The sequence below is a fragment of the Heliangelus exortis genome, chromosome 2, assembly GCF_036169615.1.
Source record: "Heliangelus exortis chromosome 2, bHelExo1.hap1, whole genome shotgun sequence".
NCBI classification, from domain to species: domain Eukaryota; kingdom Metazoa; phylum Chordata; class Aves; order Apodiformes; family Trochilidae; genus Heliangelus; species Heliangelus exortis.
The window spans coordinates 110,837,852-110,852,306 of NC_092423.1; the positions used below are offsets into that span (position 1 = coordinate 110,837,852).

General features: G+C 35.5%; 1 protein-coding gene across 7 annotated transcripts in view; it reads right to left on the bottom strand.

Moving 5' to 3' along the window:
- Positions 1-14,455, bottom strand: part of PCMTD1 (protein-L-isoaspartate (D-aspartate) O-methyltransferase domain containing 1) — a 45,208-nt gene that overhangs the window by 13,723 nt on the left and 17,030 nt on the right. For 6 of the 7 annotated variants that reach the window (XM_071737520.1, XM_071737522.1, XM_071737523.1 and 3 more), the window contains 2 exons: positions 10,641-11,064; positions 6,668-6,770 (listed from right to left, as the gene is read on the bottom strand). In XM_071737520.1, coding sequence (XP_071593621.1) covers positions 6,668-6,770; positions 10,641-10,947 — 410 coding nt within the window. In that variant the 5' untranslated portion in view covers positions 10,948-11,064. Of the gene's footprint in view, positions 1-2,920; positions 3,061-6,667; positions 6,771-10,640; positions 11,065-14,455 lie in introns of those variants that run through there. The other variant, XM_071737526.1, reaches the window with a different exon arrangement.

A 14,455-nucleotide genomic window follows, 5' to 3' on the forward strand; every position in this document is an offset into this window, starting at 1 on the left:
CCCAGGATAATCAAGCAGTTTCAAGCACATGTTAAAACATCTGTTGACCTGATTCTGCCCTTTCATCTTTTCTACTTTTTCAGTTTTTCTATTCTATTTTTCTAATCTATCCATCAAGGACAGGTGTTTCAAGTTCATCCTCAACATAGCTGCAGTACTTTCCATTAGCTAAATGTTAAAAAGAATTCTGTAGAATTTAAAGTGCATTTCTGTCTTCAAACTGTCAAGTAAAGAACTGGTAATGCCCATGTCCTTTTAGGTAAGGTTACCCATAGATATCAACACAATGAAGTATTATGATTATAATAAAATAATCACCCATTTAAAAAAAAAAAAACAAACACAACATAGCAGAGAATTAACATTAAAAGACTATTGCTCTTGTATCCATATCCACCAATCTAGTATTTTTGTAATAGCAAGATATTAATGAAAAAATAGGAATGCATAGTACAATAACCTACCCTGACAGCAGGAACCTTTTTACAAGGGTTTTCATTGGTTGGTCCTATCCTAATACCCTCCCACAAAGCCTACCCTTTAATTAATTCCGACTCTGAATATGTACAGGACACTTCTTGGGTTAAGGTCTTCTATCTGTACAACCTTTATGAAAGCAGGATGTTATCCTGATGTCTCTTGAAAATGAAACTAGGTGCAATTAGCCATAAACTGTACTTTTTTTTTCTTTTAAGTGGCATAAATACTTGATTTTTGAAAGAGGAACAAATCCAATAAAATTGGGGAGAAAAATGAAGTAATTGAAGGAAGGACAGCTTTCAATATCCACGGGCTTGTGCTTGAAGGAAATAGTAAAACACGTTAGAAGATGCTTATTAAAAAAACCAAACAACACTGAGGAATTAAACTTCTTAAACTTGACTTTTGCAAAGAGAAAAATTCATTAGCTCATAAAACCAGCATCATTAGAGCTACATTATACACCTCTCAACCACTACATTCATACTAGGATATCACCTAACAGTACACTTCTGCCTATCCCTATTATTTACTTATCACACTCATATCTCAGCTTGTTGCTTACAGCCCCTATAGAAAAAAAACCTCATTTCAGTGTGAATGCAGTAAATGGTTTTCCCATCCATACTCTTTTCCTTCAGTCAGTCAAATAAAATCATTCATGAAGTCTGAAATTCCATTCAGCACCATCAAGTTGCTCCAAGTAAGTCCCCTCTATTAAGAAATTTATTTAACTTTTTTTTTTCAAATTTAGGGCACAAAAGACTACTCTTCAACTTTAATCTTTTATTAAAAGAAAAAAGTTAGCAAGTTGTTAACACTTGCTATGTGATCTGTGGTAACACTACACTGGAACAAAGAATTCAAAGGCACTGCAAAGCAAATTTCATGGAACTCAATGAAAATACTTCAGGTATAAATATATATTCCTAAACAGAATAGTAAATCCAGCATAAGAACTAATGAAATTGCTTGTGTATCAAATGTCCCTAAAAGCATCAAATACAATAATGACCAGACATTGAAATGAATCTGCAAATTGTGTAGACTGAACACATGATAAAACATGAAACTGTTTTGCGAATCTGGTAAGTAAATATCACTTAATTTTTATGTGCTAATACACTGCTGTACTAATTCTAATATACTCTTGACCATATTTTCACCTCAGTGTGAAAGAAGAACGAAGAAAAAAAAACTAGTTTTGTCAGATTGGTTTAGAAGTTTTACTATTTTCACTAGCTAGAAAAAAGTCTTCTTTTTAAAACAGCCACAGCAGCTAAAAAGTAAGCGTCTTCTATGGTTATTTTAAGGCCTAGACCAAAAAAAAAAAAAGCTACACAGAATTTGATATAGAAAGTTCTGGTTCCTTTGTCCATTTGCTTTAGGATGACAAGACTCTCAGACCTTCTTCTGTGCCAAAGAATTTCATCACTCATCTCACTGCAAGTACTCCAAATACAAGCACTAAAAGAATCCCTGAAGAACCTTTCAGAAAATTTAGTCAATTTTTCAGGTTTAAAACTGACACAAAACTTGTCTTCTCTGAAAGCCACAGACGGGGTTAATGTTGACATGGTGACGATAGTCAAACTTCTATTCAGTGATTTTGTTTTTAACGTTTTTTTTTTTGTTTTGTTTTGTTTTCAGCTGCTAAATCAGTGAGAAACCTGCCTCTCTTCTTCATGTGTATTGGTCGTACTCTTTTTTTTGAAAAAAAAAAAAAAAAAAATCTTTCTTCCATTATTATACAACCCCAGCCACCTTGTTTATAACTTCCAATATTCTCATTAGTTTCACTGAAGTTTTACTCCTAATTATTTCTGAAGAAAAACTAAAACACTGGTTCATCAAAAAATACTAAGACTAATGCCACCATTCCTTCAGCAGTGATTTACAGTATTTAAACTTCAGTATGTACAGCACCTAATTTCAAGAAATCTATCTTTTTTCCTTTTTGATTAACACAACCTCTGGCATCAAAGAATCCCACTGAAAGTCCCTGTGCTCTGGGGTTAGACTAAACCTCAACAAGAGGTTTGCAAAAAACCAACAAACCATAACCTAAACTACTGGAAACTAACACTACATTATCAGAAATATTTAAACCAAAAAAGCCATCAGTGAGTTTTGTAGACAGTTTGCTTTTCCTGGCTACATTTCTACTTCAATCATTAAAGAGCTGCTCAGGCAGGAAAGAGCTTTATTTTCTTTGTGTGTATACAGGAAACTTCCTATTTCGTATCTGCTTTGCCAAAAAGAAAATGAGCCTTCAGAGTCCTCACAGGAACCCTGAATTTTGATGAAGATAAATGAATACTCTGCTGGAAGATTAACCTTACTGTTTTTCAATGCCTACACAACCTACTACAGGACTTCAGGAAGAAGTTTCACCCGTAACAGTTATCCCAGCAGTAGTAGTAGGGTTCTTATCACTTACCATTGAAGTGGTTTCTTTTGATCCTGAGAAGGGATGATTTTCTTTCACAGCAGGGACTTCACCAGGTTACCCAGGTTTGGTTTTTGATTAGGTGCTAGAAGATGGGCAACCTAGCCTTGCCCTGTGGCTCTCCCTCCGAGCTGGATATTCTAGGTCTAGAAGTTGACTGGGAGCAGAAAAGACAACACATTCCCCTTCAATAAACAGGTGAAGCGGGGCCTGACACTTGCACATACGTGTTTTAGATAGAGCCTTCTTATGGAATGATTTTTTTCCCCCTTAATTGGCATGCATTCCCTGAAGGTTTTAAGAAGAAAAGAGCCTTATGCATATTTCAGACTCGGACATCTTCCTTTAGTTTGTATCTCAAATCTTTCTGGGCACCTCATCCATGACAACACTTTCAGATGGCACTTCTCCTTTGCTTGTTCTGGCAAACATACATTGGCAAGTTAAATCAAGGCAGCATTTTACCTCTCAAAATGAAAAAGTCTGCCTCCATTTAGAGGAAAATTACTTTTATAGATTGGTGGGATATGGATACAGATACAAATGACTACTTGATTTGTCTTTCTGAAGCAGGTATCTGAAAAGCTTTTCCTCTGATGAACACTTCCAGTGGTCAAAACTGAGAGAAGCCCAGGTACCGAAGATAAACCACTCCTCCCTTTCATCCAAGAGTGTCTCAAATCCTGGACATAGTATTTTTACACCGCTTCCAGCCTTTAGTCAATCATCTACTCCAGTCACAGAGATGTAACATGTTAATTACACTTCGACAACATTCTTACCAGGAATGAAGAAAAAAAAGTTGTATCACAAAACACTGGATCATTCCCCCATAAAAATGGGTAAATAAAAGCAAGATTTCATCTTGCTTCATCAGACAACAACCTACCTAAATCATTATGATCCATCTCTAATGAGAAAGACAGGTCCAAAGCAAATGACCTATTGCTTTAAGAAAAGGAGCACCACAAAGTTGTAAGTTACTTATGAAGTTAAGATGAAGCTAAGTATCTACCCCTAAGGTTAAAATCGTTGGTTTTGTTTCAAAAGAAGATTGCTTAAAACATCCAGACCAGACTGAAGAACATTAAACACAGAGAAGTAGCACTACAAAGTTTTACATAATTCCCCAACTGTGTAATTTTTGTTACTGCCAGGAAAACGGATCGTGGTCTCAGTGATCTTCCTGTCCCTCCCACGTCTCACTAGAGGCTGCTGGCAAGGGTTAAGTATTTTTCCCTATCACAGACACAGACACCCACTCAGACAATTAAGATCATTCATACCAGTCTGCCACATAAAATCTTTCCAAACAGATAAGGATGCCTGTGAGGCATACACCAGTGGTCAACAGTGGGCAGACACCACACTTTTTTCTTGGGGTCTTTCATCCAAACATGAAGCTGATCAAATGAGTTGATAAGGTCAGATGCAACTGCCTGCCCAATTCTGGGTAAATATCTTTCACTTATAAATGAAAATGTAGGAAAAAGTTACTGTAACAAGAATCAAAACCAGACTTACTGACCAAGAGCACATTATTTTGAGGCAGATGGATCAAAATTCAGTACACACCACATAAATTCACTTATGTTAAAAAAATACAGTAGGACCTCATCACAGGAAAACCCACACACCATCTTCATTACCTATACTGAAATGCAGAGTATTTACAAAGAAAGCAGTTAGCCAGAATCAGCAATGTGGGCAGTTTACAAATCCCCCCACAAAATACAGAATCCAAACAGCCAATCAGTATCACATCAGCTGCACTGCAGATATTAAAGAGATTTCTACCGAAAAGCCCTTTAAAGGAACCATAATTTTTGTTAGGTTGGTGAGAAGGGTGTTTCTGTAGCCATTCTTTAGTATTTTACTGTTGCAAGGAAATGGTGGAGTGTTAAACAGCATATGCCAAGAAAATAATGTACAAATTAGTGACAAAGTCAAGATCATTCTCACTAACCTGCTGGCTTTTTGCACTCACTGGACTAACACTGTGTAACTAAAGAGCAATTTAACTACCATTCTAAACAGCTCATGGTCTTTACAACACCGTCTTCGGAGCCGATCTTCGCTGAAAAGGAAAATGCATCTCTCCTCCTTGAAGAACATTTAGGTCATTTACTAATTATCACTTCCTTCAAACACAACATACACACAACACTGACATTCACTTATGACAAGTTTATCATGTTAAGATTTTTTTCCAGTTCTTGTATGTTTTAAAGTGGAAGACCCATTGTTCTGTGATTCATTCCTAAATGAATAAATACCCTAATTAGATTTTTTTTTTAAAAATCATAACAGTTTCTTGAGGCCCCTTCCCTCAACTTAATTTCTGTACATAAACCTACCAAGACTGGAAAAACACCCACCTACAGGACTGCAGAATACAAATATGTTCATGAATTGGTTAGCTGGCAGGTACGTCTAACTTAATAGAGCCACTCATGCAGTATTAATAACAATCTGGGGTAAGCACATTTCACACACTTTTTTCAAGACAGCTTATATGAAGTGCATCATCAAGCTCTATACTAAATCCATTTTTATTTTTTCTGGCTTCTATGTGCATTAACTTCAGCTAACATATCTGTTTCTATTAAAATTAAGACAGTAGTAACAAAATACAGGTATTTTCTTATATAGTTTTTGTTTATTCTAATGGAGGAACATACTAATAAAAGCATCTAGCCAGTATCAGAATCAAATTCAGATACAGGCAACGTTAGGATGATATGTTAAACTTAACTTTATACTCAAAGATCCCTTTATTGCTTATAAAGAGGAAGGCCCGGAGTCAGACCAAACCTTCTAAAATTCAGAATAAGGAAAAAACTGGATTAAGTTACAGCCAACATAACCAAGAGCATGGTGGTTCATAAAACACATTACAACCAAGGGAAAGGGATAGAAAGAGTTTTCTCTGCTGCCCACTGAGGAAGAGAAGTGTAGGACGTGTAATTCTTAGGCTAATCCTACAGTTCAAGAGTTTTCCAGAAGCTACCTTATCATCACTGTTGGAGAACTTATTGCCTGTAAGGAAAAAAGTCTTTACAGGGAAGAGTCCTAGCTAGAACCTTCCTTTCCATTTCAAAGAGGCAGAGAAGCCCAAGACCCAGACTCTTATGGGCCAACTTAAAACTAGTAATAAAAAAAAAAATGCTGAGTAGGTAGAACTACTGAGTTCCAAAGCCCTGTAACACAGAAATACACCATTAAAAATGCGTGGTATATTAGCATAGATGAATACTCCTAAATCCATCTCTTCAGGTATTAAACATGAAGACAATCAGGTAAATCTACTCATGTCTAGATCAACAGTGGTAGATTTGAAAAAAGTTAATACTGTACAAAGAGATTACATCCAATTATATAACAAAAACTGACTTAATGGATACAAATAACTACACATGCAGAGAAAGACACCTGCGTATCACATCACTTCCTTGTGTACATATGTATCATGCATGTACACACATGTACATCCTTATGTGTATGTACAAACACTGCCAAAATGCAGGGAAATCAATTTTGTTAAATATTACACATCAGCAATACTTGCACACATCTAGAAGGTGTTTCTTAAGCCTTAACTTACCTTGTGAGCTGGTGCCACAAACGAAGATTTATGTTTTGGTTCATTCTTTTACCCTCCCTAAACTTATAAGCAATGATGCACTCAGTTTAAAACCAAAAATGCTGCAAAGTGAACTACACAAATTAGATACTTACTTATCAAAGCTATCACTATATTTTATGAAGCTCTCCAATTTTTCCTTCGCATATTCTACGACATCTGAATGAAGCTCTATTCCATGATTAATCCCAAAAGGTCCTGTAAATAAGAACAGCAGGGTATTTTTAGATATGTTTTTCTCTTTTGGCAGAGCACAACTGCATGGAACAGGATTACATATTTATCTGTGAAAGCACTAACATCACATAGAACACAGAGGTCTTATGACATCAATAGGCAGTTACTCTTTGCATCTGCATTACCAGTGCTCATGAGAAAAGTAAGACAAAAGGATCAATGAAAGAACAGGGACAGAACTGTGGCAAAATAATTTTGTGCAAATATTTTCTTTTTCATAATAATGCAGTAAGAAACTAAAAAAAAAATTTGACTATACCTAAGTCAGTCTCCACAACTTTTCAACAACAAATTTAATCAAAATATAACATTTTAAATTATCATTTAGTCTGCAGCTTGGCATTTAAATTTTGAAAATTTTTCTTATGGCTAAATTTTTGGCTTTTGACAATTCAGAGATCAGGTACATCCTAGGCACATCTGCTCTTCTACTTTGCAAGTTACAAAATCAGAAGTCTGCTCCTGATTTAAACTAGATAATAATTAATTTCTATATAGAACAACTGAAATTGACCACGTTATGTTTACACGTCACAATCCAATCCTGAAAGCAACACCAGTTTCCTGCAATCAAATCCAAGTATATTTCCAAGTCAATTTGTGTGCCAGAAGTTAATGCTATTTTTCAGGAGCAAGAAATCATGGGACAGTATTATAAGGATTATCCGCATCAAGAAGGAATCTAAATCAGATAGTCATATTTGTTGTGGGGATTCTATATTTAACATGTACTCATAGCCCAGGGACTTTAGTCAGCAGAGCATAGAATTAGAAAAGGGAGAGGGAAGGGGAAGAAGGGAAAGTAAACATCAATAAGGCTACACAAAACCTTACATTTATATCCTCTGCTGCATTCTAAATCTTTCCTAAATATTTATCTCAAAGATGTTACTCCAGTGAAACAGAAAGCACTCTGCCTTTTCTAGGACACAGATTAACACAATAGACCTAGAGTTACTGAGAAAGGTTTAATCATTCCAAAGTATATTTCACTAAGCTGATTAATAATTGTGAAATAAAGCCAATCCAATAGGTTACCACAGGAAGCACTCGTAAGACTTATCGGATAGCAGACAAGAGTTATGGAGATCATCCAAAGGGATCTTCAATCTTGTGAAAACATGTACCTCCTGTTGAAACTCATACTTACTCTAAATTTATTATCACAATAAGAAAAGCATTAGCATAGGCAACACCTTCCTAGCTGTTTAATTATTTAAGCTTCCTTTGCACAAAGATAGTCTATGATGTTTCTAACCAGTGTAGTTAGTGTTGCAGCACATAGCAGCATCCAAGGTGTTTGCTTTAATTAAAAATTAATCACCATTGCTTTAACCTCATAACTTGAAGTACATTTAAAAATGAATCAACATCTTCACTCCCAAAATACACACCAACATTCATATCAACACTTGATTTTGAAACACAGAGAAATATAAATTCTGTAAATATGCAGCTTGAAATTAAATCTATGAATGCAAGACACTACTGCGTCATGATACAATATAATACTCATAATTCAAACAGAAATATAAGAAACACATTCTCTTCTTTCATCAGTAAAGTCACAGCTGTGAATTTAAGTAAAGAGTCAGCCATTCTAAAAATCTGACACCAACTTCTCTGCTACTCTCCAAAGTCAACTGGCCTCTGTCAGCATAGTAAACTAGCAATTCCACCACCTAGGCTGAACTAAGTTTACATTTTAAGTGTCAGCAACAGTTAATCTGCATATCTGGAGTGGTGGGATTCTTTTTTTCAGTATGTTGCTATTCTTAAAAAGTGCATACCAGTTTCAAATTATCTGCTAATTTAAGCCAGTCATTTTTACACTGTCAACATGGCAGGAATACTACTCACTAAACTGTCAAACTGAAAGATACCCAACTACTGTCAGAGAACACATGGCTCTCTGTTACTAATTGCAGGGCACGCTGAAATCTGTTTTTAAAAAAGTGGGCTTTTACATGGTTTATTTTTGTCAGAAAATTATGCCTATTTATCTTTCTTTGTTAAAGCAGCTGGCTTAAAAGAAACACTAAAGAAAAAAAATAAAAAAAAAATCTGTAATTTTATCAAGGGGAGCAGACTAAGAAAATAAAGGCAACCAAATTGTATTTACACCTTCTACGCCTCAGTCTAGCACTCAAACCACATTATCACACTAAAAGCAGACTTTGGAATCTAGGTACAGAAGCATGGGAAGTCTGCTTCTGTAAGTAGCTGAGCAGTTGCTGCTCCAGGCTCCTCATCACTGCCAGAGAAGTATCAGCACCTGAGCTGGCTCTGTGGGAACACCTGCAGTGTAACCTTGCTCCTCAGGGGCTGACAGCCAATCTCACCCTCTGTGACACACAAGTCTTTTCCTCTTTCATTTCTTCAAGCCCCCACATAATATTCTGAAGGAGAGGAATTCTGCTTGATGAGGAGAGGCCAAATGCAGGAGTTTTTAACAGCCAACCAGCAGCCACTCAAAATATATAAGATAAACACAGAGATATGAGTGCAAAATACAAGAGAATTTCTTTTTTAAGCATCTGGGTTAAGAAGGATAATGAAATAAAAAAGCTTCACAAAAGGCAGAAAAATAAATCAATACCATTACCCACTACTCTGAGCAAACATTTTAAGAGAAAAAATGCAGTAGCATCTAACTTTTTCAATACTGAAGTAAAATGCAGAATTTAAACTCTTACAATCTAATTATTTCTGTTGAAGAGAGTAGATATTTTTAATCTTCGAAGGGGCAAAGTAACACTAAGAGTAGGCATCTTCTTTTTCATACCTGTAAAAGAATGTAATTCCTGTTCCCACAGGAGTAGAATCTGTTGAATTTATTGGTATTAACAAGAACAAACACTGCCAGAGATGCCAATTAATAGTGTGCTGTGTACTAGTAGGGAAAATTTCTACTCTTTAAGAACAGATAAGAGAAAAAAACTAAACTGATTAAAAATTAACAAACAATTACACCTCAGTAGTGTATATAAATAAATGTATACAAAATCCGTATACTACCTGTTAGATCTGTTACATTTGTGTAACCAAAGAAATATAAAAACTGTCAATAAAATTGTACCTATGAAAACTACATACTAAAATAAATGTAAAAAAGTAAAATAAAATTATTGGTACACATGCTCTGTATTCTAAATATTGGGCAGGGGGGAGAAAGTATTTTTCTCACTAAGGTAGATTAATAAAATTGAAATGCAGACAGTGAGATTTCATTCCACCTTTTTTCCTTCAAGGAAATATATTTGAAACAAAATAAAAAACAGAGTGCTGTTAAAAGCTTTAAAAACATACAGACCTGCTGTGCCTAAATAGCATTACCCATTTACAATGAAAACTTTTTCACTAATATAATGATTAAATAAATGTATTTTAATATAATTGTTTGAATGCTGATGACTTATTTTTCAATTATTATACAATTTAGATTTTTCTTTGCGTAAAATGAAGTAACCTAGAGTAACAGCATAAACATAATGCAAATGCAGACTAAAAATTTTAAGCCTCAAAAACTGTTCCTCTATGGCTTTTCTTTTTAAGCAACAAAAGGACTGTTTCCTTTCAGATGAGAATTTTAGATTACAGAAAGGTAAGCAGGAATAATTACCTCTTCCAAAACACTCCATGAAATGTCCCTGAAAACCATTGGCAGCAAACAGCTTGTAGATAATATGCAGTATTTTAACAACACATCTCTAACACACAATCTTAAGTATGGTACGGTCATTTTTAAAGAAGCAAAAGGAAAGCTTTACAGGTATTTTACAATCTTCTAAAAATATGCAAAATCACTTAAAATAAAAATGTTCAAATTACCTAATATTAATCCCACCATTGTACTCAAGTATCCGGTTCCACTACCCAGATTCAGAAAAGATAATCCAGGCTGAAGCTTCAGTGCTTCCATGACTTCAGAATAAATGCAAGGTGCTGATAAGTGTATATTTCCATGCTTCCAGGCCAAGTCTTTGTAAGCATTATCCCTGTATCCTTCCAGATAATAATCACCACGATCAATTGCTCTGAAGGCTTGCTCCACACTCTCAGTGCGAATGTACTGAGCTTCTTTCAAGTTATCAATTAGGTCATCATTGTCTTCTCCAGCACTCACAGCTCCTCCCATGCTGAATTTCTATGGTAATTCAATTAGTTTGCAAAATACATTAGGAGAGCTTTCCCAAACGTGTAAGTATGTAATAGATTTTCAGTTCTTCTTTCAGTAGCACATCACAAATGACTCCTGGAAAACAGATATGTTTACATAACTTGAGTTGCAGAAGAGAAGCAAACCAACTACTATTAGTGGGTGATGAAATACTGTTAGCATTGATTCACTTTACAAAGCAGAACTATGAAGAGTCAGGACAGCCCCTGTTTAATAAAAAATCTACAGTTCAAAGTTTAACTCAGTATGTTATTCAGCTTAGCTTTAGTATGTCAAAATGGGATCTCTACATCAGCAAGCAATGAAATATTAAGACCTTACACAGGCACTGGAAATGGTGCTGGGAACCTATCACCCACATTATATGTATGGGGAGGCAAACACATGACACAGACAGCAACTGCAGTTAGAATCACAGAATCATAGAACTGGCTGGGTTGGAAGGGACCTCAGAGATCATCAAGTCCAACCCTTGATCCACTACCGCTGCAGTTACCAGACCATGGCACTGAGTGCCACATCCAGTCTCTTTTTAAATATCTCCAGGGACGGAGAATCCACCACTTCCCTGGGCAGCCCATTCCAATGTCTGATCACCCTCTCAGTAAAGAAATTCTTTCTAATGTCCAACCTAAACCTCCCCTGGCACAACTTGAGACCGTGCCCTCTTGTCTTGCTGAGAGTTGCACTGGGACTATATCTAGTCTCCTCCCAATAGCTACATGTCCAGCAGTAGTTGAAGAACTTACAAGCTTAAGTTACATATGAATGGAAACTGATTTACATGCTCTGAAATTATCCCAGAGTGAGAAAAAAACATCAGATGAGTGGTTATCTCCTGGAAATGCTTCTCAGACATTCCCTTTTGAGTTGAACCAGAATACCAATGCAGACACAACCATACACTGCTCTGTTTGATTCAGCACAGGAAACCTTTCCTCACTCATATACAGACAGCTCCTCCAAACACCTGCAATATTCACTAGAGGAGTACACATTCCTTAACTACTTAGATGTTTTCAACACCTTGCTGGCTGTTAAGTGACTAGCAAGTTTCATTAATTCTACACAGCATATTCAGTTCAATATAATTCCCTGTATTTTACTTACAGTTACTACATTATTAATAAATAAATGTATAAAACCCAGATGTTAACATTTTTAATGTTCCATTAATTACCATTAAAATGTAAGTCTGAAACAAAGGAAACTAAAAACATTTAATCCACAACTTCCAAATGAATTGAGTATCCATAGTAAGCATGTGTGACTAACTGCATTGCTGTTTATCACCTTTTAAAAAAATTCCACCTTCCATTTCAAACAAGCCCATGTCAATGAGAATTCTTGTTAAAGATATGAATGTAATTTTTTATCTGGGAACCCTCCAATGCAATTCAGCAAATTCCTGTTTTGTACATACCTATTTGTGCAAATTCACAAGTCAGGAATTCACAAAGAGAATGTAGATACCCAGCATCATTTAAGTTACCAGAATGAAGCTGGTTCTTAAGTTTACATTGTACAGATCACCACAATCTTATGGTTAAATACTTTAAATGAAGAACCTTCATGGAATACTAGTGAAACCTTTTCCACATTTAACAGGTCTCTATCAAATCAGTTCTAATAAATCTTTCCATAAAAGCAAATGTAAACTTCCAGAAACTACAAGCAACTTCAAATTTGGTGGTTCTCCCCCTTCCCATGCAACATTAAATAAAGACTTTTAGAATTCACACCCTTTTCCCAAAGGATTAAACTGCAAATAGCAACGATTGTGGAGTACTGAAACATCCTTGCAAATGCAAAAAAAAAAAAAAAAAAAAAAAAAGAAAAGTGCTCACATGCTGGACTCTAGTTCAATGAGTGAATTCACATTTCTGAGCATTAAGCTCAGAATCAAAAGAGTACTGAAACTACTCAACATGAGTTACAAGCAGAAAAGCTGGGATTTAATTTTATTTTTTATTAAAACAAGAAGAAAACAGCAGGCCAAATGTCAGTTTCTACAGTATCCAACACAATTCTTACTCTCCCCTGAAAAGAACACCCACTCATTAGTTGAAATTAATAACCATGTAGTACTAGCCCTGATAAACAGGCAGGTTTAACATTTCAAGCACACAATTTCAAATTTACTGAATCATAGTGCCACAATGCTTTTCAGTTTTTGCCATTTCTTTACCCTAAAAATTTCATTACAGTCTTGAGATATGCTGGGAAATATTTTTAACTAAAAAGTAAATTAAGAACGAAGTTTCTTGAAGATTAATGTAACTGCTACATTTGAGAAACAGAAATACCACTTTTAGCCCTGTATGCAGAGTGCATTCACCACCTCGCACCACCAGGTGGAGAGCTTTAACAACTATCCACACTTCAGCGAGCAAGAAAACACAACAACAGCTCAGATGGAAAAAAGGAATCCCCCAAGCAAACGCTTTATCGTTTCTATTACAAAATCTCTTTACGAGTTTCATATAAAATTCCATTCCCATAAATAACGTTTCCCAATTTCAATATAGTCACTATTCTAAAACAAAATTAATTTCTTCAGGTGTGTGTATATATATATATATTTCTTAATTTGATGTCCTTTGTATTATCCAACATCTGAAGTTACTGAAGTATTGCAAGATTTTTCTACTAGATGACATCCACCAAGTGTTTCACCTTCGTTAGTGGTTATCTTGCAGAGTATCAGAGACAAGAACAGCAAGGGACTGGTACAGAGCACAATACTGTGGGGAGTCAGTGAGAAAACAGATGTAGGAAGACCTCTCAAGATAGGGAAGCTTATGCAGCAGAACAGCTACTACAAGTGTGGTTGTGACTTTAGGTTGACAGGGATACTGCTTGCTTTGTAGTTTGCTTTTAGTTTGCTTTCATTAATCAACTATGGTGCTTTACTCTGGACTCTACAGCTACAGGTAAGCAAAATGCTCCAAGTAGAAAGCATTTTTGTTAAGAAGCAATAAACACCCTAGGAAGTTAAAGATCTTTCTATGAAAGTAACTTCTTGTGCTTTTAATAAATAATTTTTTTGTATTTACTTCCTTTCAAAGCTTTTATTTTTGTAAGCTTTTACCTTGTAAAAGTAAAGGTACTTGCTTCTAACAGAGGCAATAGATGTGTGAAGTCAGATACATTTTCAACTACTTTTAAAACACAAAGGAAACCACTCCATAAACTATTTTAGCACAGCTGGAGGAAAAGGGTAAGTTAGTCAAAGCTTCCTTGTGACAGGACCAAAATAAAAACAGAGCATATGATGATAAAACCTCAGGTAGCTGCAAAGCTCAGAAAGCATCCTGTCAAGCTCGCTGATACCTGAACTGAAACATGCAGCCAATGAGGAGCATGAACAACATTCTGATGCCTCTTACACCAAGAAGTATACATATTTTGGAAGAAAGAGCAAGGGTGCATAATACTAATATTAACATAATGCAACAGTTGCCTT